Genomic DNA, 24,510 nt, shown 5'->3' on the forward strand with positions numbered 1-24,510 from the left:
GACATACGTTTAATGGAACTACACAAAACTGAATTCTAGTTTTTCTTAATCTTTTGTTACCTTCGTTTTCCAGGTTAGCGGTTTACCAGGCCTCCACCCTCACGTTCACTATTGATGGACTGTTTGCTGTTGTATTGCCTTCAAAATTTTCCGCGAATTATGCACACAAATGTCCTCAATAGGATAACTCATGACTATTTGCCAAAGAGGAATAGTTTTTAAAGAACGATCGCGGGAGCTTCTTTTCTTAAAAAGAATAACATGAAATGCAATAGCTGAGCTTACTCGCGTATTGATCGCGGGTAATGAAGTTTTATTTTTAGAAAGGGTGCCCTTGCCTATGGGTGTTGTGTGCACGAGTATACTTCATTACCCAGAAAGCTCTCTTTTAGCCCGCATGCGCGTTGTGTTTCCGGATCGAAACCCGTCTGAATAAATGTTCAGTCCTCGTCGATATAGTAGTTATACACAAAAGACATGCGGCAAATAAACTGCCTCTCATGTCCTGGCCACCTGGCTTGGTCGCGTCTTGAAATTTTAATCGTATCACGAGCTAATTATTTGATCGAAATTTCCGTCGTAACACGAGCATGCATGACAAGCTGTTGTATCACGAGGTACCACTGTATTGGTTAATCAATGTAGGAAATTCCCTTTAGCACAGCTCCATCTAGTTCAGTGATTTTCAAACTTTTTGCCCCCTTCACCGCCGGGCCAAAATGCCAACGCCCCCCTCTTTACCCCTTTCCAACGAACGCTAGAACGACTATATTGCTAAATGTCACAAGAATTGGTTGATTCTTCAATCACAAACAGTTTGAAGACTAAAAAAAACAGCGCCGGCGCGCTATTGTGTGCTCCTCTGCGGCTGACTGGATGGTGGTGGTTTCCCCAGTCGCCTGCATCGACGATAAACTCGCGACAATTAGTGATATACGGTATATGCGCGCTGCTCGTGAGCGCTCGAGCAGACAACGTTTCTTGTTTCAATAAAGCTTGTTTTTTGTCGACTTTTTATTACAGACAATCAATTTTTCCGGTCTTTCTACAAACACCAACGTCACATTTTACTGTAATTGCTCCATCGCCCCCTTCACTATTTCAACGCCCCCCATTCGCCTGTTTATTCGTCAGCGCCCCCCTGAAAGTTCACACCACCCCCCGATGGGCGGTACCGCCCACTTTGAAAACCACTGATCTAGTTGATGTATAGCACAGAGCGCCTTACCACTTCTTCTATTACTACACTTATCTAGTGGATGTATAACACCATACTATCTCCACTATTACTCCCGCTGCTACCACCACTACTACTACTGTCTTATAATCAGGTCCGCCTTGCAGTGTGGAAAATATGGTTAATAAAAAAACTATAATTTTCCTTACTTTTCAGATGCATTGTCTTATCTTCTGTGGAACCTTCACAAATACTACAGTCAATTTTCAGATTGTATTCAGGAAACAGTCAGACTTCTGAGACAGCCAATTGAAAAGGAACTTCAGGTACACAATATTAATGAAATTGTATTTGAATGTAAAATTACTCATACTAATTGAATTTAATATGCTTCAGGACTTTGTTAAGATCTCCAAGTGGAATGATTGTAGTTTTTGGTCCATCAAGCAGTCAGTGGAAAAGGCACATCGGTAATTTATCAGTTGAATAAAGAAAAATGGCGTTTATCTTTGTCCAAATTTATAATTTATAAAAAAAATTTAATTATAATTTATAATTTTATAACTGTTTTTCCCCTCTTTGTTTGTCCAGGACCCTCTTTAAATTCATCAAGAATTTTGAGCACGTTCTTAATAGTCCTTGTCTTACTGTTCTGGTAGAACAGAAAAACAACAATTCCCACGATAATTATAACAAAAAATTAGAGGAAACACATATTCAGCAGATTCATCAGGCACTCAAGGAAACCGAGCCAAGAGTGAACAGAGAACAGCAGGTTTGAGTTCCAACGTATGCATATTAAAGATTGCTTGTCAATGAGTATTGATGTTCATCTGGGGATTTCAGAGCAATGAGCAAGACGGAGTTAACATACAACATCTGCAAGCACGTCTCCCTGTTCTTACCAAAAAAATGAAGAAAATATGTGCCCAATTTCTGAAGAAACACCCGGCACTGGAGTTGACTGAAGATCTGGAGTTCTTCACTGGTAAGCTACATGTATTTCAGATCTAAAGCTTTACTCATATGTCCTGCATATTTAACACAAAAATTCTGCCGTTTACGTTTAAAGAGGTGTTGATATTATTTTTTTTGCCTTTTAGACATAGCTCCTAGCATTTAAGAGTAAAGTGTAAGAAAATCAAAATGTCATTGACCGACCCTTCTACCTTCATTTTGGTTCATGTACAATGAACTCAACTTAGTCTATGCTCTGAATTCCCTTAAACCTCTTATGCGTGACTAATAGGGGGTTTTATTGTGGTAACAATGAATTCCAAACATGTCAATTCGATGTAAAATATGTTAAAAAAGAAAGTGTTAAATGGAAATATAAATCTGATCTTTATGAATAATTGAAAAAAGGTCATGCAGTTAAAAGTTTGTCAACTAAAATACCCCTGATTCGTCGTCACCTTATCGTGATGGTGGGGTTTGTGTCTCAATGATCCTAGGAACTATGTTGTGTAGGACCTTGTGCCCCTGGTAGGGTCAGCCATGCCAAAATAGTCTTGGGTGAGGGACCAGACAAAGAATGACTCAGAAGACCTCTTTTGACAAACAATTTAGAACTATTTTCCCTCGCCCAGGCGTGGGTCACCAGGGTCCCACTGTGGTGGTGGTGCACGATGGCAAGCACCTTTTGGCGCTGGTGGACAAGGGTACCATCGCACCACCCTCAGTTGGGAGGAATGGGACCTGACTGTTTTTTATGCGTATGCACCAAACAGCAACTCTGAGTACCCATCATTTTCCTTGGAAGGGGTGCTTGAGTGTCCTGTCGTGCTTGAGTGGACTCCCTCATTCTGGTGGAGCATGCTAGTGAGACGTGGAGAGGCGTGATTGGGATGAGTGGTCCCCCTGATCTGAACTCAAGCGGTGTTCTATCGTTGGACTTCTGTACTCGTTGATTCTCAACCATCAACACCTCGTTTAAGCATAAAAGTGTCCATATGTGCACTTCGCATGAGGACACCCTAGGCTACAATCTTATGATCAACTTTGTAGTCATGGCATCGTGCTTGCGGGCACATGTCTTAGATTGGTGGGTGAATAGAGGGACGTATATGTCAACAGATCACCACCTAGTTGTGAGTTGACTCCAAAATGTCTTGAGGGTCTACTGGGAATGCCTGGCATAGTTCCCTGTAAGAAGTTTTAGGTCTGGATGCATTTAAACTGCGTCATCTTGTATGCATGGACAAAGCTAAAGCTGTTAAACTATTTTTCTGCAAACATTGCAACATCTAGCAGATATGAATGGGCTTTTCTCCTGAAGATATGCATATGCTCGGGTGGTCTGCTTAAAACTATAATAACAAACGTAGTGTCTTTGCCCCATATCTAAATAAAACTAGATTGTGCAGAATAGACTGGATGGAAGCGTGTCCACGAGCAGTGGTCCTGTCTAGAATCACACAAAACTTCAAGTGCACTTGTTTGGATTTTGGGTTGTCATTTGAAATGCCTCTTAAACGTCCTGTGGAAGAATCATTACAGGAGAAACCGCAGCCTCCCCGTTGCGGAGAGGGGACTTAGGCTAAAGAGCAGAGCCACAGCGAGCCGAGGCCGCGAGAGGCTACTTATGATTTCACCACACTGTCTCTCTCGCCGCATCTCCCTCATGCAAAGATTTCTATGAGCACTGGGCGGAGGGTTGCATTTTTTTCCGTTTATTTATTTATTTTTTTGCATTAGTTGTGCAGAATTAAGAGAAACACAATGGATCCAAGTACAATTTATAGAAATTTAGACTGAGCTTAATCTTTCACTTTTTTCACAACCATCTGTTGATAGTGTGTGTGTCTGTTTCTTATTCCTCTTAGGTGAGATCCTTCACAATCTAAAAAACTTGCAGGACCTGGCCATCGACATTTCAGTAGAAAAAGAGAAACAGACTACACAGGTGAAACACATTTTGCAGCAAAAACAGAGAGCTCTGTCTTCTCTCTTCAAAATACTCGCAGAAACAGGTTAGTTAAACTTCAATCCTATTGAGAAAAATGTAGCAGTATGAACTCTTCTGAATTTCTGTCTCAGGTCTTTCATATCGTAAAGGGTTGATATTGAACAAGGCAGCTGACCAAGAAAGAACCCTGTTCTTACAGCCACTGGATTTGGGCACCGCTTTTTCTACCATAGTGGACTCCGAGTCTGAGACTTTGTAAGCCAGGGGTTGAGGTGGTTTGTTTAATTGTAGTGATCCATTGGAAATTACACAAAGCACACTCAGAGTTTAAAACGGGTTCAACGTTTAATGAAAAAATACATATAAATTATATTTTGCTGGAAAACATTTCCCAATACTGTATTCATTTATTTTGTGCATACAGTGGGGCAAATAAGTATTTTGTGAACTACCAATTGTGCAAGTTCTCCTACTTGAAAAGATCAGAGAAGCTTGTAATTGTCAACATAGGTAAACCTCAACAATGAGAGACAGTATGTGGGGGGGGAAATATTTGGTCAATACCAAAAGTTCATGTAAATACTTTATGTATCATTTGTTGGTAATAACTGAGGCCAAACGTTTACTGTAGCTCTTCACAAGCTTTTCACACACTGTTGCTGGTACTTTGGCCCATTGCTCCATGCATATGTCCTAGAGCAGTGATGTTTTGGGGCTGTCGTTGGACAACACAGACTCTAAACTGCCTCCTCAGATGTCCTATGGGGTTGAGAACCGGAGACTAGGTAGGCCACTCCAGGACCTTGAAATGTTTCTTACAAAGCCATTCCTTTGTTGCCCAGGCTGTGTGTTTGGGATCGTTGTCATGCTGAAAGACCCAGCCACGTCTCATTTTCAATATCCTTGCTGATGGAAGGATATTTTCACTCAAAATCTCTCGATACATGGCCCCATTCATTCTTTCCTTTACACATGTCAGTCGTCCTGGTCCCTTTGCAGAAAACAGCCACAAAGCATCATGTTTCCACCCCCATGCTTCACAGTTGGTATGGTTTTCTTCGGATGCAATTTAGTATTCCTTCTCCTCCAAACACAGAACCTGTGTTTCTCCCAAAAAGTTCCATTTGGTTTCATCTGACAATAACACGTTCTCCCAGTCCTCTTCTGGATCATCCAAATGCTCTCTAGCAAACCTCAGACGGGCCTGGATGTATATCCGTAGCAATACGTAGCAGAAGGGACAACACCTCGGTGTTCTGACCAACCATTCCATCCTGGGATAGGATGGATTGCTGTCGGCGTTCATCAGCAACAGAGTCGAGGGGCTCTACTCGGCCACTGTTGTCTTCAGCTCCAGACTTCTGAGGAAGGGAGTTGAGGGGCTCCAATCTGCTACTGTTGTCTACGGCTCCAGTCATTCACTAGGTAGCCCCGTGTGGTTCAGGGATATTTGCTCACTGTTGTTATCATTTTGATGCCACAGGGTGAGCTCTTGCATGGAGCCCCAGATCGATGGAGATTATCAGTGGTCTTGTATGTCTTCCCTTTTCTAATAATTGCTCTGACAGTTGACTTGTTTTACACCAAGCATTTTATCTAATGGAGATTCAGTCTTTACAGCCTGGTGCAGGTCTCCAATTTTGTCTCTGGTGTCCGTTGACAGCTCTTTGATCTTGGCCGTACTGGAGTTTGGAGTGTGAGAGACTGAGGTTGTGGACAGGTAACGAGTGGAGACCTCATTAGTCCTCGTTAGAGTTTAGACCTCTTTGACAGTCAGAAATCTTGCTTGTTTGTAGGTGACCGAATACTTATTTTCCACTCTAATTTGGAAATAAATTCTTTGAAAATCAAGCAATGTGATTTTCTCTTTTTTTTCCCCACATTCTGTCTCTCATGGTTGATGTTTACCCATGTTGACAATTACAGTCCTCTCATCTTTTCAAGTAGAACTTGCACACTTGGTGGTTGACTAAATTCTTATTTGACCCACTGTATATCTAAATTTTAAATCAGAAAATTACACTTATTCAGTTGATCCAAATTATTCACCTCCATTCTTTAAACAGGCATTACCGTATTTATTCGCATATAAGCCGCCCGTGTGTATAAACCACACACTGAAAATTTCCTGAAATTTGGGAATTTTACTATTTTTCGCATACAAGCCACCCGTTGATTTCACCTTCATATTCATGGTTTTAATAGGGAGTACAAATCTGTTACTTAGAAGGGAAAATCTTAAGAAAAATCATCAAGTGGTATTTGGATTGGATAACTTAATTTATCCCGCATTCGGGAAATTTCATTGTAGCAATGCAGATACAGAAAAAAACTGTTACAAGTTAGACAGTTCAGTCTCACAGGTAGCAGAACAACAAAGCAAAAGCACAAAGTACAAAGCAAAGCAGAGTAAATGGGATCATTACCAAATCAAATCATTAAGACAGAAAAGCAGCAAAAGCACATAACGACCAAGAGTGGTCGGAGCTACCACCACCGACTGCCAATTGAACGGCGCTTTCTGAGATACTTCATGAGTCAAAAGCATATTATTAGGTTCAATATCATAAGGAAGGTAATATGGCTTTTCATTTGGCCTGTCAGAGCACTTTTAACTAAGTTTGGACAGCACCGCCCTTGCTAAGATGGCTACCCGTGATCTAGATAAGATGGCTGTGCCCCAGCGAGCAATGATGGGAACGCGAGTTTTCATGTTTTATGCAAGATACGTACGTTTTTTTTCTTGAATTTAATTCATAGACGTCAAAACAAATTTTGTTTAAAGTTTTATCTGTATCTTTTCTCTATTTTGAAATGAATTAAAGTATCTGCCGCATACGCTTAGGTCATGACGCAACAGCGCCATTTTGTCGTGACGTCATTGTCACGGTGCCGTCAACTTGCAGGTTTTTTTTGCATGTCGTGTTTTTATGCCAATAGCCGTACCATCGATGCAGTCATCATTTTTTCTCCGACAAAGGCGGCTTATATGCGAGTAAATTCGATAACTCCTTTGTATGCACTTAAACACAAAATTTAACACTATGGTGCAAGTGGCATCAGGGTATTCGTCGTTTAGGTGGGAACCCCTGAGCTAAAGTTATGCATTTGTGTGCTGTCACGCCGACTCTTACGCTTTGTCAAAGACTGCATGCACTTCATTGTTAAATGTTCTAGGTGGATGTCCGGTTTGATTACCGTATGGGATGGATGCCAACATTATTTCTACCGTTCATGGGCGAGGATAAATGCCTTGCAGACAGCATTCCAACATGCTTCAAAAGTAAGAAAACTGCTGCTTAAAGGTGGTGTACATAATTGAAAAAAATGCCTTTTCCCGTATTTTCAAATACTATAACCGAAAGTTGGGAGGGGGGTACTTTACTCAATTCAATAGATTAGATTTAGCAAAGCCACAACCCATTGTCCTTTGTAAAATGAACCAAAAAATGCACATAAAACATTTTAATCTGACTTAGATGTTGGCCAGGAAACTACAATGGTAGTCATGTACATCACTCCTCTCACCATTCGGCTGTGTAATAACACCTATCAACTTGTATGTTTTTCTCGTATTTTATCTTTTTTTTTTTTATTATTTCAAATTGTGTACACTGTATATAACAACTGTGAGGGGGGAGTATTTTGTAAAATAAGATAAAGTTAAACTTAAATCAACTTGTATTACTATGTAGAGTATTACGGTATATTTAAGAGCAAATATTTACCTTGAGATACGAGACAAATTTTATAATGCGAGCATACAGCCAGGTGGCCGACGCAAGTGGCTGCTTATGAGAACAGCATGGGCACTATCTTTCTCGCCATAACTCCATGTGAAGATACCTTCAAATAATGGGCAGAGTGTTACAGGAGCTCAGTTGTGAGGAGCTAGAAGGGAGTACTCCCTCGCTACAAAGGAAATACAACACATGTTACAGAAGTGGCAAGAGTTTTCTGGTTTTATCTAAAAGAAGCACCCACACTTTAAAAAAAAAGTTGCAAACAACACGTTAATGATTATTGAGAACTTTATTAAACAAAATGTCTAAAGGCAATCAAAAATATTTGTGGCAATCAACATTTTCAATTAAAAAAAAAGGATAATGAAAGACAAAACGTTTTTTTACCACATGCAATTTTAATACATTTTCTTAGTTTTATTAACTTTCTCAGTTGCAAGCTTGGCCTCTTTTGACTCCTCCCTTGAATAATTCTGTTCATAGCAAGCTGCTTCTGCCAGTTGGATGTCCATCTTTACCAAGCACATGGCATAAAGTGTGCTTGGTCCCATTGACATCCTGAAGTCTGTCCTGATTTTCCTCACAGCACTGAAAACTCGCTCACATGTGGCATTGCTGTGGGGAATCAAAAGTATGCCCAGTGCAATATTTTTTATGTTAGCATATTTGGGGGTTCAAGTAATGTCTTTTATTTCTCTGACTTTTCCCCATTGCACATCTGCATTCTCCTGTATTGTAATTTATCCTAGCTCCTCAACGTGCCGGCAGCTGAATTCTTCTTCGAAGGCATCAACATCACAGTCAGGCTTCATGCATGGGAATCTGTTGATACTTACACTTGCAAAGGAACTTTTTTTGATGATGCTAAGATCAGCTACCTCCGCATGTTTGAGCAATTCATCCTTCATTGGAAATTTTTCTTTTACATATTTCACTGCAGTTTTATAAAACTTTCTCACACTTGTGTAGAAGGCAAGGATATATAAATATGTATTCCGTCTTGAACATTTGCAAGCTGCAGTTCGTTGTATTTTCTTTTCAATGGCAAAATATCAGCATCACAGTTCTCTCGTCTTCGATAGGAAGCCATGGCTATGGTATGTCTATGCTGCTTTAGAAAATCTATCGTAACTACATCCACATGGCCGAAAAGGATGTCACCGTTAAGGTGATGTGGATTTGGTTTTGATCTGTGCTATCCTCAATCGGCGAATTTAACGAACATAACGTTTTGAAACACCGATCACACCAGACATTTCTTGATTTTTATTTCATTTTTTTCGTAGTTTTCATAGAAATTGCAGATTTCGTAATTTGCTATAAACTGGCGTGGTAAACCAAGATTTGTAGTAAGGCTGTGTACTAAGTCCTCTTCTGTACTCCCTGTACACATACAACTGTACACCAACCCACCAGTCTAACTCCAGCATCAAATTTGCCGATGACACCACTGTGGTGGTCGGACTCATCTCAGGAGGGGATGAGTCGGCCTCAAGAGATGAGGTCAACAAACTGTCTTCGTGGTGCTCGGTGAACAATCTCACACTGAACACCAGCAAAACTAAAGAAATAATCCTGGGCTTTTGCAAACACAGCACAGATCTGGCCCCACTCCTCATAAATGGAGTATGTGTAGACGGGGTCCTGTCCTTTTAATTCCTGGGGGGTTCATGTCACGGATAAGATCGCCTGGTCTACAAACACCACAGCAGTAGTGAAGAAGGCCCAGAAATGACAGCTCCTCAGGGTAGGGTACTCAGGAGAAACAACTTGGACACTAAGCTTCTGGTAACCTTCTATAGAGCCCCCGTGGAGAGCATCCTGGCATACTGCATTACAGTGTGATATGCTGGAAGCACGGCAGCAGACAGAAAGAGGTTTAATCCAACCTTACACTAAACGTAATTCCAAAACTACCAATTACTACAAATCTTTATTATTATTATTCTTATTTAAAAATGGTGGTGCATAAGGAACACAATTTGAACATCATTACACAACTAGACATGCTGAGGAGTAGGAAAATTCCAGGGAGATGAGAGAGCCAAGCAGGTTGCCAGTCTTAAAACAGGTCTACTTAGGCAACAAGATTTTTTAAAGAAAGAAAATAATGCAGCAGTCGAAGCTAGTTACGCCATTAGCAAGATAACAGCTAAAGCAGGAAAGCCATTCAGAGGTGAATTTGTAAAAAGTGCATTTTACTGGCTGCACATTGTCTGTCCAGAAAAGAAAGCTCTGTTTAACAATATCAGCGTTTCTTCCAACACCGTGGCACACAAGCTTAATGTTCTGAACAAGAAGCTACAAGGCCAGGGGGAACTTGTCAGTCTTACCTATGACAACATGAGAGCATTCTACACAAAACTTGTGTTGTGGAATGCCCAGCTCTCAGACAAACCTTTGCCATTTCCCAGCATGCAGGGCACTTGTGGATGCAGGCACACCATTCAGTGGTGGGAAGTATACTGAGGGCATTTTGAAGCTACTGAAGGAATTTGATTACAGGTTTTCAGACCTGTAGACACATAGAGCCACATTTAAAATTTGTGCAGAGCCCTTCTCCTTTGATGTGCAAGATGCCCCTCCTGCGCTTCAAATGGAGCCCATTGACCAGCAGGGCAACTCTGTACTCAAAGTCAAGTTCAGGGAGGTGATTGGAGAAGCAGACAGGCTTGGACAATTTTTGAGAGTTGATCCTTTCCAGAATGTTGTAGCGGACCTTGTGTGTGTTTTTGGAAGCACATATTTATGTGAAAAGCTCTTCTCCACCTTGAACTTCAATAAGTCCAAGTACAGGGTCCAGACTTACTGTTTAATGTACTATTCATGTTCATAAAGTTAAAGGGTAAATAACGGTTAAATCAGGCTTTTTGTTTTAAATTTCGTTTATTTTTATTTTTTTGTTAAAAATAAAGATATTTGAGAACATTGAATGATTTATCAGCGCTTTTCTTGTGGAAATCCTGGTGTGGCCCAGCCTCACCCAGAATTCTGCCTCCAGCGGACCCCAGGTAAATTGAGTTTGAGGACCCCTGTACTACAGAATTGAACCGTGACCTGTTAATAATGATACAAATTGTATTGCACTGTATTTGGCAATACACACCCCTAGTTTGGACATAATGTCTTTCTCCCCCTCCTATAGGACTTGAGTTTGGGAACTATTGAGAGATGCAGGGGTTTTTCATCGCATCTCTTCCACCTCCTACTCAAACAGAGGCAGCGACTGACAAAGTTGACTGAGCAGTTTGTCCGGTTCAGGTTTGTTTCATGCATATCCTTCATAGGTTCAAGTCTTTGCATTGCATTAATTAAGATTAAATGAAAGTGAATGTCATTCCTTGTGTTGGCTAAATTGATGCAGCATTTCCAGTAATATATACTGCAAATAGATCTGTTGTTAATCCAAAGGACAAAACTATGAAATAAATAACAGTTGAGTGTTTTTATGTTTTCTCATAAGGAGGCTAACAAGCACAATCAAAGATATCAGGAACAAACTCCAAAGTGAAGAGGAAAACACAGACTGCATACTCCTACCTCAGGAAGCTCTGTACAGCTGGGTTAACAAAGTACAGGGGCTCATTGCTCAGTGTTCCATCCTCCTGCAGGAGTTGTCCTGGCTTTTACAGTGTTGCCCACAAGTGCCAGAAAAGGAGGGTAAAGTTGACTCCTGGCAGCATCCTCTGAAATGCACGTCCCCATTGGCACTTAAACATCAGCCCGCAATTTCCAAAATACATAGAGGAGATGCCACTTGGAGGCAACTCAACCAGCTTGTGGATGCAATGGTGAAGGAGATAAAGAATTCTAAGACTGAGTTTCAACCAATAGCACAGAAGTGTTCAGAGAAACTACTTCTGACAAGGTAAAATACAATTTTTGGATGGTCATAAATGGCAGTCACACCAATATTATGACTCACTGAAAAAAAATTTTCACAGGAAAAATCTTGTTACATGTTGTTCAGCTTTTGAACAACTGAAAACTGTGACATCTCAGCTATGTGACATTGGGCAGCTTTTCATGCCAACCTCATCGCCCATCAACAGACACCATTGTCCTGCCGTCATTCAGAGCCTACAGTATTTTAGAGAAGAGGTGATGAGAAATGATAATGAGTTTTCCTCTTGGAAGGCGAAGCATCTCTCAGTTGGACATATTTCCCCAGGTAAATGTACTAAATAAGGGTTGCTCAAATTTTCATTGTTCAAAATGTACATTTCAAGGAGTGAAACTCCTGTAATTGGATTGGATAACTTTATTCGTCCCGTATTCGAGAAATTTAATTGTGATAGTCGCAAGAAAAGGCATAGTTATAAGTTAGACAGTACAGTCGCAAGGCCGCAGAACAACAAAGCAAAAGCAGAAAGTATGAAGCACATCAAAGTAAATGGGATCATTAAGAATCACTAAATCAAATCATTAAGGCAGAAAAAGCAGCAAAAATACAAAACGAGCAAGAGTCTACCTTTTTTGTCCCGGTTATTGACAAAACTCAGCAGGTATATATGTTAATTTAATTTTATAGCTCGCCTCTTCGGAGTTAACCTTTTGTGGATGCAGTGCATTGCATTGATTTAAAAAGTACTAATAAAAAACAAACACTCTAAAAAACTATGTGTCGGTCGTTTCATGTTGAAGTTTGAGAGTTTCACAGATCAGAAATCGGATTGGAATTTATCAGAAACTGGGCCAAACTCATCTTTTTCAGAGCATTGATTAAGGTTAGGCGAACTGTCTGGCGACAAATTGACCGGCCAACGAAGCGTCCGTTCGACAAACCGTCCGTTCGACAAACCGTCCGTTTGACGAACCGTCCAGGGAGGAAGCGTCCGGCGACGAAGCGTCCAAGGACGAAGTGTCCGGCGACGAAACGTCCAGGGACGAAGCGTCCGGCGACAAAACGTCCAGGGACGAAGCGTCCGGCGACGAAACGTCCAGGGACGAAACGTCCAGGGACGAAACGTCCAGGGACGAAACGTCCAGGGACGAAGCGTCCGGCGACGAAACGTCCGGGTACCCTAAGTTTATGGAAAATATTTTACAGTAATACCCCGATACATGTGTGCCCCGACATACAAGCAATTTGAGATAAGGGTAAAATTTTCGAGCAAATATTAATCTTGAAATACGAGACACTATTTGACATACTCATAACAAGATCACTGTCCTGCAACTCTTTGTCTCTACGAGCACTGTTGCATTTTTTTACTAGTTAGTCAGTCCAGAATGGTGGAGCTCACTCGTTAATACGAGAGCAGTATACTACTTCTCGTTGGCAATTGATCGTTCGTTATCCTATTGTGAGGACATTTGTGTGCATCATTTTCGTAATAATTTGAAGAGAACACAAAAGCAAACAACCCTTGATAGGTTCCTCTTAGCTTCAGCTGAAAGTCAGGGTGGAGGCAGAGCAAATAGAGCCAGAAGAAAGGTATAACAATGTAAACCAAAATTAGAATTAAGTTTTGGCTAAAGTTATATTAAATGTATTTTTGTGTGTATCTGCATTGTAATCCAAGTCCGTAATCCCTGAACCATGAATATGGAGGTGAAAATTGGGAATCGGGGTGGCATTTATGCATGAAATTGTAAAATAAAAAAATTCCAAGGCAATTTTCAGGCTGCGACTTATATGCTGTAGTTTTTTTTTTCAGGAAAAAACCTGCCGAATATTTGCAACAATCTTCGACCATGATGCTAAATACCGTATTTTCGCACCTTTGGGCGCACTTAAGTCTAAAATTTCCCCGCGCATTCCAAGCATTCAATAAAGAGAGACGGACGGGGGATTTGCACGGCAATGTGCTCGTAAATTTAAATGAACTTGGATTACAATGCAGACACTAAAAAATAAATTTTAATCCAACCTTGCACTAAACCTAATTCTGATTTTGCTTTTAGTTTTGTTATCTTTCTTCTCCCGGGTTGGCTCTAATTGCCCCACCACTCTGACTTTCAAATGCAACCTATCAAGGGTTGTTTGCTTTTGTATTACCTTTAAAATATTCCAAAAGTTATGCACACAAATGTCCTCACAATAGGATAACCCACGGCCACTTGCCAACGTGAAGTAGTATATACTCCTCGCATTAGCGATCGATCCGCCATTTGCTCTTTCTAACGAAACAAAAAACAGGAAAAAAGGCAACGCTCCGCCCAGTGCTCGTAGAGACATTACATGAGGCAGTTGCGACCAGAGAGACATTACACAAGGGAGTTGCGGGAAAAAAGACTGTGCCCATGATGTTCTTATGAGCAACATCTCGTGTCCGCTGTATGCTCGTATATCAAAATTTGTCTCGTATCTCAAAATAAATATTTGCCCGAAATTGTACTCGTTTCTCAAATTGCTTGTATGTCGGTGCACTTGTATGTCAAGTTACTACTATGGTTTTACTAGTGCCAGCAAGTACAGGGTGACCCAAAAAAGATGCGTACCCATCAGTTTCGAAAACGTTTCTATTGGTACGCATCTTTTTGGGTCACCCTGTACAACAGATTCCAGGAGAAAAATCGAATTATTTCCCATTTTCACTATTACCAACACACTTTTTCATGTCGATACTCGATTGTTTTCAGATGCCCCATCTGTATTTTGTTCTGAGTTTTCTGCCGATCTGGAGACAAACATAAACAGCTTGTTGTGTGCTGTCCAGAATTTAGTGAAGAGAAGAAAGAACAATGAGGAAATAGCTCAATATAATGCATCTAAAAGTAAGTTGTTTTTTAATTTTTTTTGATGACCTGTAAATATTCCAGTAATATAATCCAAGCAACTAAATATGAAGGCTTTGATACGTTTTTTCATGTCTTGTTTGGACAGAAGTCTCTGTTGTTGAGTTTTTTAGGTTGTAATTTGCAGATTTATTGATAACATATAGATCACTATGAAAGGTCAGATGTGTGTCAATAATTACACAATGATAGTTTTTGTCTTGGTTTCTTAGTTGTCAATAACATGGTGCCTAGGTAAACGCTAATATGTTGTTGTTTATTAGTAATCTGTATATATCATATGCATTCTTTTCCTGTTTGATGGATTATAATAAAATTCTATTTTTGTTTTACTTTTTTAATTGTTAGTTGAAGCAAAGGCTGTAAATTCGTGAGAATGTCACTGATTGCCTTTCATGTGATGCAATTTTTCCTTTTCATCCTAGTTAGTGATGATCAAGAGGTTGGAGAAGAGCACATGGAAGACTTACTGAAGCCTAGACATTTAACCTATCACTTGGAAGAGCAGTTGGCAGCTGATCTGGAGGCTTTGTCCGTGGGCGATATGAATACCAAACTAGAGGGGCTCATGGGATGCCTTGAGAGGCACACAAATTCATCTCTGCCACAGAAACTGCAGGTAAAATAGTTAGTGCAATACATTTTCTTAGTCAGGAAGTTAAATGGAACATGTATCACTGTTCCCCTGATTTAGGAAGATGGATGATGGTTACTTTTGTGATTGATGCCATTGAATGTACAGCTGTATCTGGCACGTTTGTCTTTTCAGGAAGTAACCAGAGCATGCAGTATGCTCGTGCGTGTGGAGCCAATGCTGGGGGTTTACTCTAATCTGGTCCATTACTTTCTGTCTCTGTCAGTGGAAGTGCACAGATGCACTGGCAAACTACTCTCAGTGTTGGCTAACATCTTCTCAGAGCTGGCTCAGAAGGTACAGACTAAATGAAGATTAATCCACTTTGTCCTCCACAGACTAACTAGAGTTCCATGAAATATTTTCCTGTTTCCAAATTGTTTTGCATTTTACTTACTTTGTCATCTAATATAATGAAACAAAAAGAATCCCAGGTAAACAAATTCCATCAGTATAATTAAACATAATAACCCACTGATAAAAACATATCTACATTACACGGATCATTTTTTTTTTCAGTTCAGTTCATCCATTCCTCAGTTCTATAATATATGTTATGCTTTCCCCCTCCCCCAGGGTTTCTGCTTGCCCAAGGGGGTGTCTTCTGGAGAAGGTGAAGGTGCCACTGAGTTTAAAGATTCTGAGGGAGATGGAGTTGGTCAAGGCGAGGGCAGTAAGGATGTCAGTGAAAAAATTGAGAATGAAGACCAGGTAAAAATTTATATTAGGACAGATAAACCAAAAATGTAATTTGAAACATTCATGTTTAAGGCATATTATTGAACTAAGCAGTAAAATATTACAATTACTTGATTAATACATTCATTTTACTAGAATTTTGTAATCAATGTACTGTCCTAGGTGGAAGACACATTTGCACAAGGTCAGGAGAAACAAAATCAAGATGACAAGAATGTTAAACCAGAAGACAACGCTGTGGAGATGTCTGAGGACTTTGAAGGTCAAATGTTTGATGGTGATGAGCAAGATGCTGGTATGTAAACGTATGGCTTAACAGCACAATATCTGATTTCATAAAATTCTATTCCTTGAGAATTGGTTCCCATCTCAATGATTTACAGATAAAGATGAATCGGATAATGAAATTGAGCAAGAGGAGATGGACAAAAAGATGGGTGATTTGGGTGATGGACTGACAGATACTCTTGATGAGAGAATCTGGGGGGATGAAGATGATGATGATGATATTGATGATGGTGGTGGTGAGGGAAATGACAAAGAGGAAGAATCTGGCCAAGGCATGGACCAGGTACTGTCTTCTCTCGATTTTCGCGACTTCACTCACCGCAAACTCACTTCTTCACGATTATCTGCTATTAGTTATGAACATCAAAAAAAGGTCGCAACCGGAAGACAGATAAAAATGTTTTTCGGCTACCCAAGCATCCACACAGGCTCCCGGGCGCTCAGAAAGCTCTATATTTGGATAAAAATGATGGCCCACCACTTTGTCTTCCGCCATTTTCCTAGTGGCAAGCAGGAAACTGGGAGTGTATTCTGCTTGCGAGTTTGTGTGGCTTTTTATTTTTGTACTTTTTTTTTTCCTTTCCCGGAAAAGAAATTATGCAATGCCGTGCAGCCGTGAATGTTAAAGCCGGGAAGTAAAGGATCACAGTACTCGCCACATTTTGTTTTCGCTCAATATGATATAACTGTTATTCATCACATGAATGCATCTCTGCAGCACATGACATACTGTGATGAATAACATTGCTCCTACAGAGAGTAATTTAAAAATAATCTAGATGTACATTTTATTCAATCTCACCTGAGTCTCGCTTTGTGTCACGTAAAAATGCAATTTTATTGTCCTGTTGTACTTTTCAACTATTTATTCAGGAGGAATCTGTATTAGCTCCAAAGAGTGACAACTTGGAAGTTGCAGAGGCTAACAGAAACAAAGAAAAAGAGGACAGTGGTGACCAAATGAATGCTGAGCAGAAAGACAAAATTAATGAACAAAAAGATGAGGTAATGATTTGAGAATGCAAATGTTCATTGGAACATTTCAAATTGAATGCTTTTATTGTCATTATACAAGTATAATGTGATTTAAAGCTTTCACCACATGCACGAATAACAACACACAAACAAATAAATAATCTATAAATATGTAGTCCAAGTGAGATCAGCAGAGTGAACCGTGCTTATTCCGTCTGAAGTCCAGGAGGAGTTACGGTTTTTGGAGGCGTTCAGTCAGCACCAAGCCGTACCACTCGCTGAGTCTATGGATGCAGCAACAAACAAGCAGACACATTGAAAATCAATAAATGGGAAAGATAAATAATCACTATATAATCAATAAATAAGAAATAATTAAGTAGTCCAAGTGAGTGAAGTGGGCTTGTTCCGTCAGATGTCCAGGATGGCTTCCATGGTTTGGGAGACGTTTAGCGCCTAGTTGCACCACTCGCTGATTCTATGGACCCAACAACAAACATTGAAAGTCAACATCAAGCAGTGGCTGGGCGTGCATTTCACACCTTACCTACAGTAGTGCCCAATCCAACCCTCAATAAGTATTTTATGGCTATAAAAGCTTTGATGCAGCTACAGCTGCAACACATAAAATAATCAATAATAAAATTAAAAAATGAAATATTCAGGAAAATAGACATATTTGACGCACCTAAAATTATTTTTATTCTCACACAAAATACATTATCCTCTTTCCTCAAGAAGATTTCAATTACTTTGTCGTACAGATTGCACGTGCGTTTCTATCGCCTTGAAAGCTAATGCTGACAGCCGAGTCTGTCTTGTTGTATTTCTGGCACAAGTTTTGATTCTCTTTCTGGCTGAAAATGTCCGTTCGACAGAAGCAGTGGACACGGGGATGGTCACCGTTAAACCCACTAGTGTGTAGAGCCGCCCCATGCTCTCACTCATATTTTTCTGCTTAAGGAAGTCAAGGAGATCAGTGGGAGATTTTCCTGTTTTCCATGGCATACATTACAGTCAGTGCTGTTCTTAGCCGAGGCAGATCGAAAAGTGTACCGTGGCTCTGCATTAAGATGGAGAAAGCTGCATGTGGGAAAGTTTTCTGGTATTCCCATAACTTCTTCTTGTCGAGCAGGGAGAGAAACATCAGTCTTTCGTGTTCTTGAAATATAGTCCGCGTCTGGCAAATAATATTGTCCAGTTCAACACCATTCAGCCGGTCCTACTGAGAGGGGAACTGGAAGAAGCTGGAGTAAGGAATCACCTGGCCGCATGGATCATCGACTTCCTCACTGACAGACCACAATATGTAAGACTCCAGGACTGTACATCTGATGTGGTAGCTTGCAGCACGGGGGCCCCAAAAGGCACGGTGCTCTCCCCACTTCTCTTCTCCCTCTACACATCAGACTTCAAACATAAGACAGACACCTGCCACCTCCAGAAGTTCTCTGACGACACCGCTGTTGTTGGACGAGTGACGGACAAGAACGACCTGGAGTACAGGGGAGTCATCACAGCCTTTGTTGATTGGTGTAGGCAAACCACCTCTACATCACAACATCAGTAAGACAGGAAATGGTCATCAATTTTCAGAGGAATCCTCAACAGACCGTACGGCTTTAAAGCCATAAGTCAAAACAATTACAAGGTTATAGATTAATCCAACATGCTTAAGCAAAAACAACATCTGTAACTGTACTAACAATCAAGGTATTTTAACAATAACAAAAGAGCTAACTAAAAACAAACTTCATTTGGATTGAAATAATCACACCTTCATTTGACATAACAATTACATAAAGAAGTGCATCACTATGTAAGAGCACTATGCAAGTGTTGCTGGAAGTGGCAGATATCCATCTGCAAGAGTCCTTGATGACTCTTCGCTGCAAACCCAGATCAAGTCTTCGGAGCCCGATACTAGGTGAGATGTCAGATAAACAGTCCTTGTGAGAACTAGATGACTGGTTACGACCCCAAGCACTCTTGGAACAATTGGAAGAATGATTTAACAAAGAAATAATTAAATTCACACATATATAATAGTATTACAGAATTAACCCAACATCTGTTGATCGTCAATGCGATACCGTAGTCACGCAGCAGGGGGTGCGAGCAATCTCGCGACATTTGTCATCTAGTGACCAGCCAAACATGAATTTTACGACGCGCAGACACTTACAGAATCCTGCTTATCAACGACCACGGTCGAATAAATAATCACAAAATAGTGATAGAAAAATAAGTGGTCAACATAATAAATAAGTAGTATAAGTGGTAGTAATAAGTCTTAATTAGATCCTAGGTGCTGAACTCGGGTTGAGTATGGTGACAGCTCTTGGGAAGAAACTGTCCTTGAGTCTGTTTGACTTTGCAGTTATAGCTTTGTAGCACCTTCCAGAGGGCTGCAGGTTGAAGTGATGCGTATTGTCGTCTATAATGTTCTCTGGCCTTCTAAGGCACCCAGATTCGTAGATTCTGGACAGGGTGGGCAGGGGGGGGGGTGTTTTTTGCTTCGTTGATCACCCTCTGCAGGTTGGTGTTCAGTTGCTCCTTCCTGAGTGCTCTATGGAAATGTACCCTCTGTTGCGCCTTCTCGATGAGTGCTGTAGTGTTTGCCGCCCAAGTGAGATCAGCAGAGATGTAGACTCTTAAGAATTTTAAAGTTTCTACTTGCTCTACATGTTCACCATTAATATATAGGGGTGACTGAGCAGCCCTGTTCTATCAGAAGTCCAGGATGAGTTCTCTGCTTTTGGAGACGGTCAGCAAGTTGTTGAGTCTAAGGACCTCATCTCTCTAGGCCGTCTCATTCTTCCCTGTGATCGTCCTCACCACCGTTTATCGTCCGGAAATTTCATAGTGATTTTCTCCGGGTGCGTGGGTCTGCACTTGTGTGTAGAGTAGTGGACTCAGTACACAGCCTTGGGGCGAGCCGGTGTTGAGCGTTCGGGGCAGATGAGAGGTGGCAACCCAGCTTCACGTGTTGGGGTCGGTTTATCAGAAGGTCCTCAATCCAGGAGCATATGGAAGGTGAGAGCCCCAGATTGGCAAATTTGGGTATCAGAATTTATGGTCTTACGGTGTTAGAGGCTGAGCTGTAGTCGATGAAAAGCATTTAGACATAGCTCCCTCTTTTCTCAAGTTGGCTCAGTGCAGCGTGAAGTCTGGTGGTTATTGCATCTTTGGTGGATCTGTTCGGCTGATGTGCAAACTGAAGTGAGTCGTGGATGAGGGGTAGACGGGCTTTGATGCGTTTCGGTACCAATTTTTTTAAAGCAGTTATTAATTATTGGTGTCAGAGCTAGTGGATGGTAGTCGCCCAAGATTGTTAGCAAGTGACTTCTTGGGGGGGCCACATCGTTCGGGGGTTGACAGGTTGCCCTTCTATCTTCCCCCTGTAAGTGTGCTTTGGCAGCCTTTATGTCTCTCTTCAGGTTGGCGTGAGCCGCACTGTAGAGTGCCCTGTCACCGGATCTGATGACTCCATCTCGGGCTCGGAGGAGTGATCGGACCTGACTGGTCATCCACGGTTTCCGGTTTTAGTATATCTTCTCCACAGTGACCGTACCATGCATTACTTGATTTAAGACAGTACTGTATCTGTGAAGGTTCCCAGGTCCTCATCGTTGAAAGTTTCCCACTGTATCTGTTTAAAGCAGTCTTGGAATCGAGGGAGGGCGTCATCAGGCCATGTGATAATGATTCATCTTTGCAGCTTTAGTTGTCGGCTAAAGGGAGTTTAAATTGAGGCCATGAAAAAAAGGCGTGATCTGACTACCAAGTGTGTGTGTGCAGTATGGTTCTTCTTTGATGTTCGAGTAAACATGATCCAGAGTTTTACCTCTCTTGTTGGACAATTCACGTGTTGGTAAAATTTCGGCAGAACTGTTTTGAGATTTGCCAGATTAAAATCTACTGCAACGATGTGTCCGGCACTTGGGTAGGTGTTCTGGTGATTGCCCATCAGTAGTGAGAGAGCGGTGCCTTAATACCTCGATTAACGCGATCAATGGGCGGTCGGACCCCACCGCTAGAGGTGAAAATCAACAAACCCCCATTAAAAAAAAAACAAAATTCAGTGCTGAGTCCTAGTTCCAAGAGTGGCTTATGCCTATGCGTTTTGGTGGGGATTTTCACGTTTTTATGAACTTTAAAAAAAAAAAAAAACCTTCAATGATGTGTCCTAGTAGCAAGTGGAAGACAGGGGAGTTGATTCCGCTTGTGAGTTTCAGCGTGCATTTTCACATTTTTATGATTTAAAAAGATAATCTAAAAAAATTAAAAAAATAAGCCGCCTCGTGGTGTAAAGGTTCACTCGCCTGGCTTCGTTCAGTCGTTTGTCTCTCTGTTTACCCTACGACTCTCTGACAACCAGTCTCGGGGGTAGTCTGGCTTTCGCACGAAGATAACTGGGTTAGGCTCCAGCAACCCTCACAGCCCTTCCGAGGATGGGCGGTATGGAAGATGAATGAATGAAATAAATAAAAATGTATCTATTTTTTTTTATCTCCCCAGAAAAAATACACGATGTAGTGAGGCAATGATAACCGAAGCGCAAAGTAGCGAGGTGTACTTACCTTAGGGTCCGGTGAGATGTAGACCGCAATGATGATAACAACGACTATCTCTATGGGCAGGAAGAAGAGTCTGCATCTCACCGACATGAATTCTATGTCAGGGGAACCAGACTAACCAGTTAGAGGGAACATTGGATGGAATTCACCCACTGAGGCCGAACTCCTCTTGTCGAATCTGGAAGTTGAGGACTGACAGATTTGTAGATGTTTGACATCTTTGACGTATATTACCAGGAATACGTAGTACGTCAATATAGCACAATTGAACTCTGTTTTGCCCCCGTTGCCTTTTAATACATATGCTAGCCAGCGTATAGTACATGCTAGCACAACCATTGCAGCTCTTCCATTGATCAAAGCACCTTTTCTGTGGGCAAAAAAAATGAAATTGCACCAGAACTGAGATGTTTCATGCGGTGCGCCCTACTGGCATGAAAATACAGTAATTCCTAACTAGAAGTTTCCTGACTAAATGGAAGGTAACAAATAAACTAGCAAACAAAAACTTGCAGGATTAAATACCAGAAGGTATAGGGCACAAGACACCAGATCACCAGATTAAGTGGCAGGCTAGACATAAGTCACAAAACTGATGGGTAATGGGAATACACTAGGACACACCCTAAAATGTACTCACATTCAATCCGTAATAGCAATTTGAAATACAATAGGTACTTGACAATTAGATCCTGCTGTCCCAATTTCGATTTCACAAAGACCAGTTACCGCCACTATCCACAGTAAAAAAAAATTAAAAGATTAAAAAACTTTCTTTTTACCGTATTTTCACGACAATACGGTGCATCACATTTTAAGCCGCAGTGTCAGTAACGAGTGCTATTTCTGTATTTGACACAAATTATGCGCCGTTAAAAAGACGCAGCCAGGCATGGCAAATTATACACTAGCTTAAACATACACGCTACACCCACACGCTAAAAACACGTTTTTAAGAAGGCAACGGATGCAAAACAGTTCGGTTGCACTTTATTCAGCCATTTTACAATGTACACGTCATTGTCACCCTCAAATCAATTAAATTACTCTTTCTGTGCCAAATTGAACAATTGTCCAAATGAGTCCTTGAAAACGCCAGGTCTCCTCACTTCGTTCTCAGAGTCACCGTCATTGCTATGTCGCTTCACAGAGATGATGCTTTCTTTGGCAAAAGCTCGAACCACCGTGCAAGCAGACACGTTCGCCCAAGCGTCCACAATCCATTCGCAAATCGTAGCATAATGCTTTCTTCCACTCTTAGTAAAGCTGTGTTCGCCAGCTACCATCCACTGTTCCCATGCCACTTGCAACTTTGCTTTGAAATTACGGCGAGCACCAAATTAGTATGTTCGCCGTCATACTGGGTTTGTTGACAAAATAACTATATATCCCAGCAGTCACTGTGCACCGAAAAAATCTGTATATGTATGTATATGTGTATATATGTGTGTATACGTGTATATATATTGTATGTGTGTGTGTGTTGTACATCAACAAACTAACTTGTCAACGTCAATATGGTTGGTGAAAAGCCATAGTCTTCTAGTGAGGGAGGTGCAAGGAAGAGGCAAGCCATTTCATTTGAAACGAAAGTGTTAATAATAAAGAAGCTTGATGTGCGTGAGAAAGTGATGAACGTTGCACGGGAATAAAACTTGAATCATTCGACCGTCAGTACCATTTATCAACAGTAAGATCGAGCAGCAGGACCCAAATATTAAACGTTGCACAAAGGTTGCAAATTAATTGAATGATGCCATACAGTGCTTCCACATTTATGATGGGGAAAAAATAGAAGAAAACTGTGCAATCATCATTAGATAGCTTCTTTCGGCCAGTTTCTCGTAAATCTCTCCATCTCTCCAATGTATGTATACAGTACTGTATGTATTCTCTCCATTTTATTAAATGTTTTTTTCAGTACAAACCAATGTTGGTTACTTATACAAGCCTTAAACATACAAATGCACTTATATAAACCTTCAATATACTTATATAGGCCTTAAACATAAATTATAATACAAAATATAGCATTGAATCAACTACAATTTGAACAATTTCAACTTATGAACACGCGCTCAGAACCCAACTCGTTCGTAAGTAGGAGAGCGTCTGTATATGGTTTGCAGTTTAGCTTTGAATGCTCTGTTGGCGCCAACATCTAGCGGCAAGATTTCTTTTGTAAATCCAGGCAGAATGATGGCGAGCACCTAATTAGTGTGGTCATCGTCATCCTGGGTGTGTTGACAAAAGAACTATATATCCCAGCAGTCAATGCGCAGTACTTTTTCTACGGGGAAAATAGTAGTCGGGGGGGGGGGGCTGCTTGCTGTAGTTGTGAGAGCTGTAGAGGATGGTGTACACTATCAACTGATTTGTTTTATCTTATCGTGATAACAATTTTAGTATTGGTCCATATATAAAGTGCACTGGATTATAAGGCACCCTGTCTATTTTGGAGAAAATGTAAGACTGTTAAGTGCGGCTTATAGTCATGTAAATACAGTACTTCATAATTTGAGAATAAATAAAGTACATACCCTGATGTAGTCCAGACATTCATTAGGGTATTTGATGGTGGAGGATCCCAGTCCAGACAACTGAAGAAACAGGAATGGAATTCAAGAGTTTTTTAAATATTTTTTTTATTTTAAGAGGATGGTGATTCCGTTTTGGAGATGGAGGTCACAGAGAATCCTCTTAGGAGGTTACGGGGGAGGCTAGGCAAAGGTATTAATCAGCGGCACTCCAAATCAGGTCATTAG

The 24,510-nt window shown here is 40.9% G+C and overlaps 1 protein-coding gene across 2 annotated transcripts in view; it reads left to right on the forward strand.

The window, feature by feature from the left end:
- Positions 1-24,510, forward strand: part of mdn1 (midasin AAA ATPase 1) — a 138,591-nt gene that overhangs the window by 96,544 nt on the left and 17,537 nt on the right. For both annotated transcript variants that reach the window (XM_077711400.1, XM_077711401.1), the window contains exons 71-87: positions 1,394-1,503; positions 1,574-1,647; positions 1,769-1,952; positions 2,024-2,165; positions 4,003-4,149; positions 4,217-4,340; positions 7,263-7,368; positions 10,974-11,089; positions 11,292-11,696; positions 11,773-11,999; positions 14,414-14,548; positions 14,995-15,188; positions 15,339-15,500; positions 15,780-15,914; positions 16,065-16,197; positions 16,286-16,473; positions 17,064-17,195. In XM_077711400.1, coding sequence (XP_077567526.1) covers positions 1,394-1,503; positions 1,574-1,647; positions 1,769-1,952; positions 2,024-2,165; positions 4,003-4,149; positions 4,217-4,340; positions 7,263-7,368; positions 10,974-11,089; positions 11,292-11,696; positions 11,773-11,999; positions 14,414-14,548; positions 14,995-15,188; positions 15,339-15,500; positions 15,780-15,914; positions 16,065-16,197; positions 16,286-16,473; positions 17,064-17,195 — 2,714 coding nt within the window. The remainder of the gene's footprint in view (positions 1-1,393; positions 1,504-1,573; positions 1,648-1,768; positions 1,953-2,023; positions 2,166-4,002; positions 4,150-4,216; positions 4,341-7,262; positions 7,369-10,973; positions 11,090-11,291; positions 11,697-11,772; positions 12,000-14,413; positions 14,549-14,994; positions 15,189-15,338; positions 15,501-15,779; positions 15,915-16,064; positions 16,198-16,285; positions 16,474-17,063; positions 17,196-24,510) is intronic.

Source organism: Stigmatopora nigra, unplaced genomic scaffold (assembly GCF_051989575.1).
Source record: "Stigmatopora nigra isolate UIUO_SnigA unplaced genomic scaffold, RoL_Snig_1.1 HiC_scaffold_26, whole genome shotgun sequence".
Taxonomy (NCBI): Eukaryota; Metazoa; Chordata; class Actinopteri; order Syngnathiformes; family Syngnathidae; genus Stigmatopora; species Stigmatopora nigra.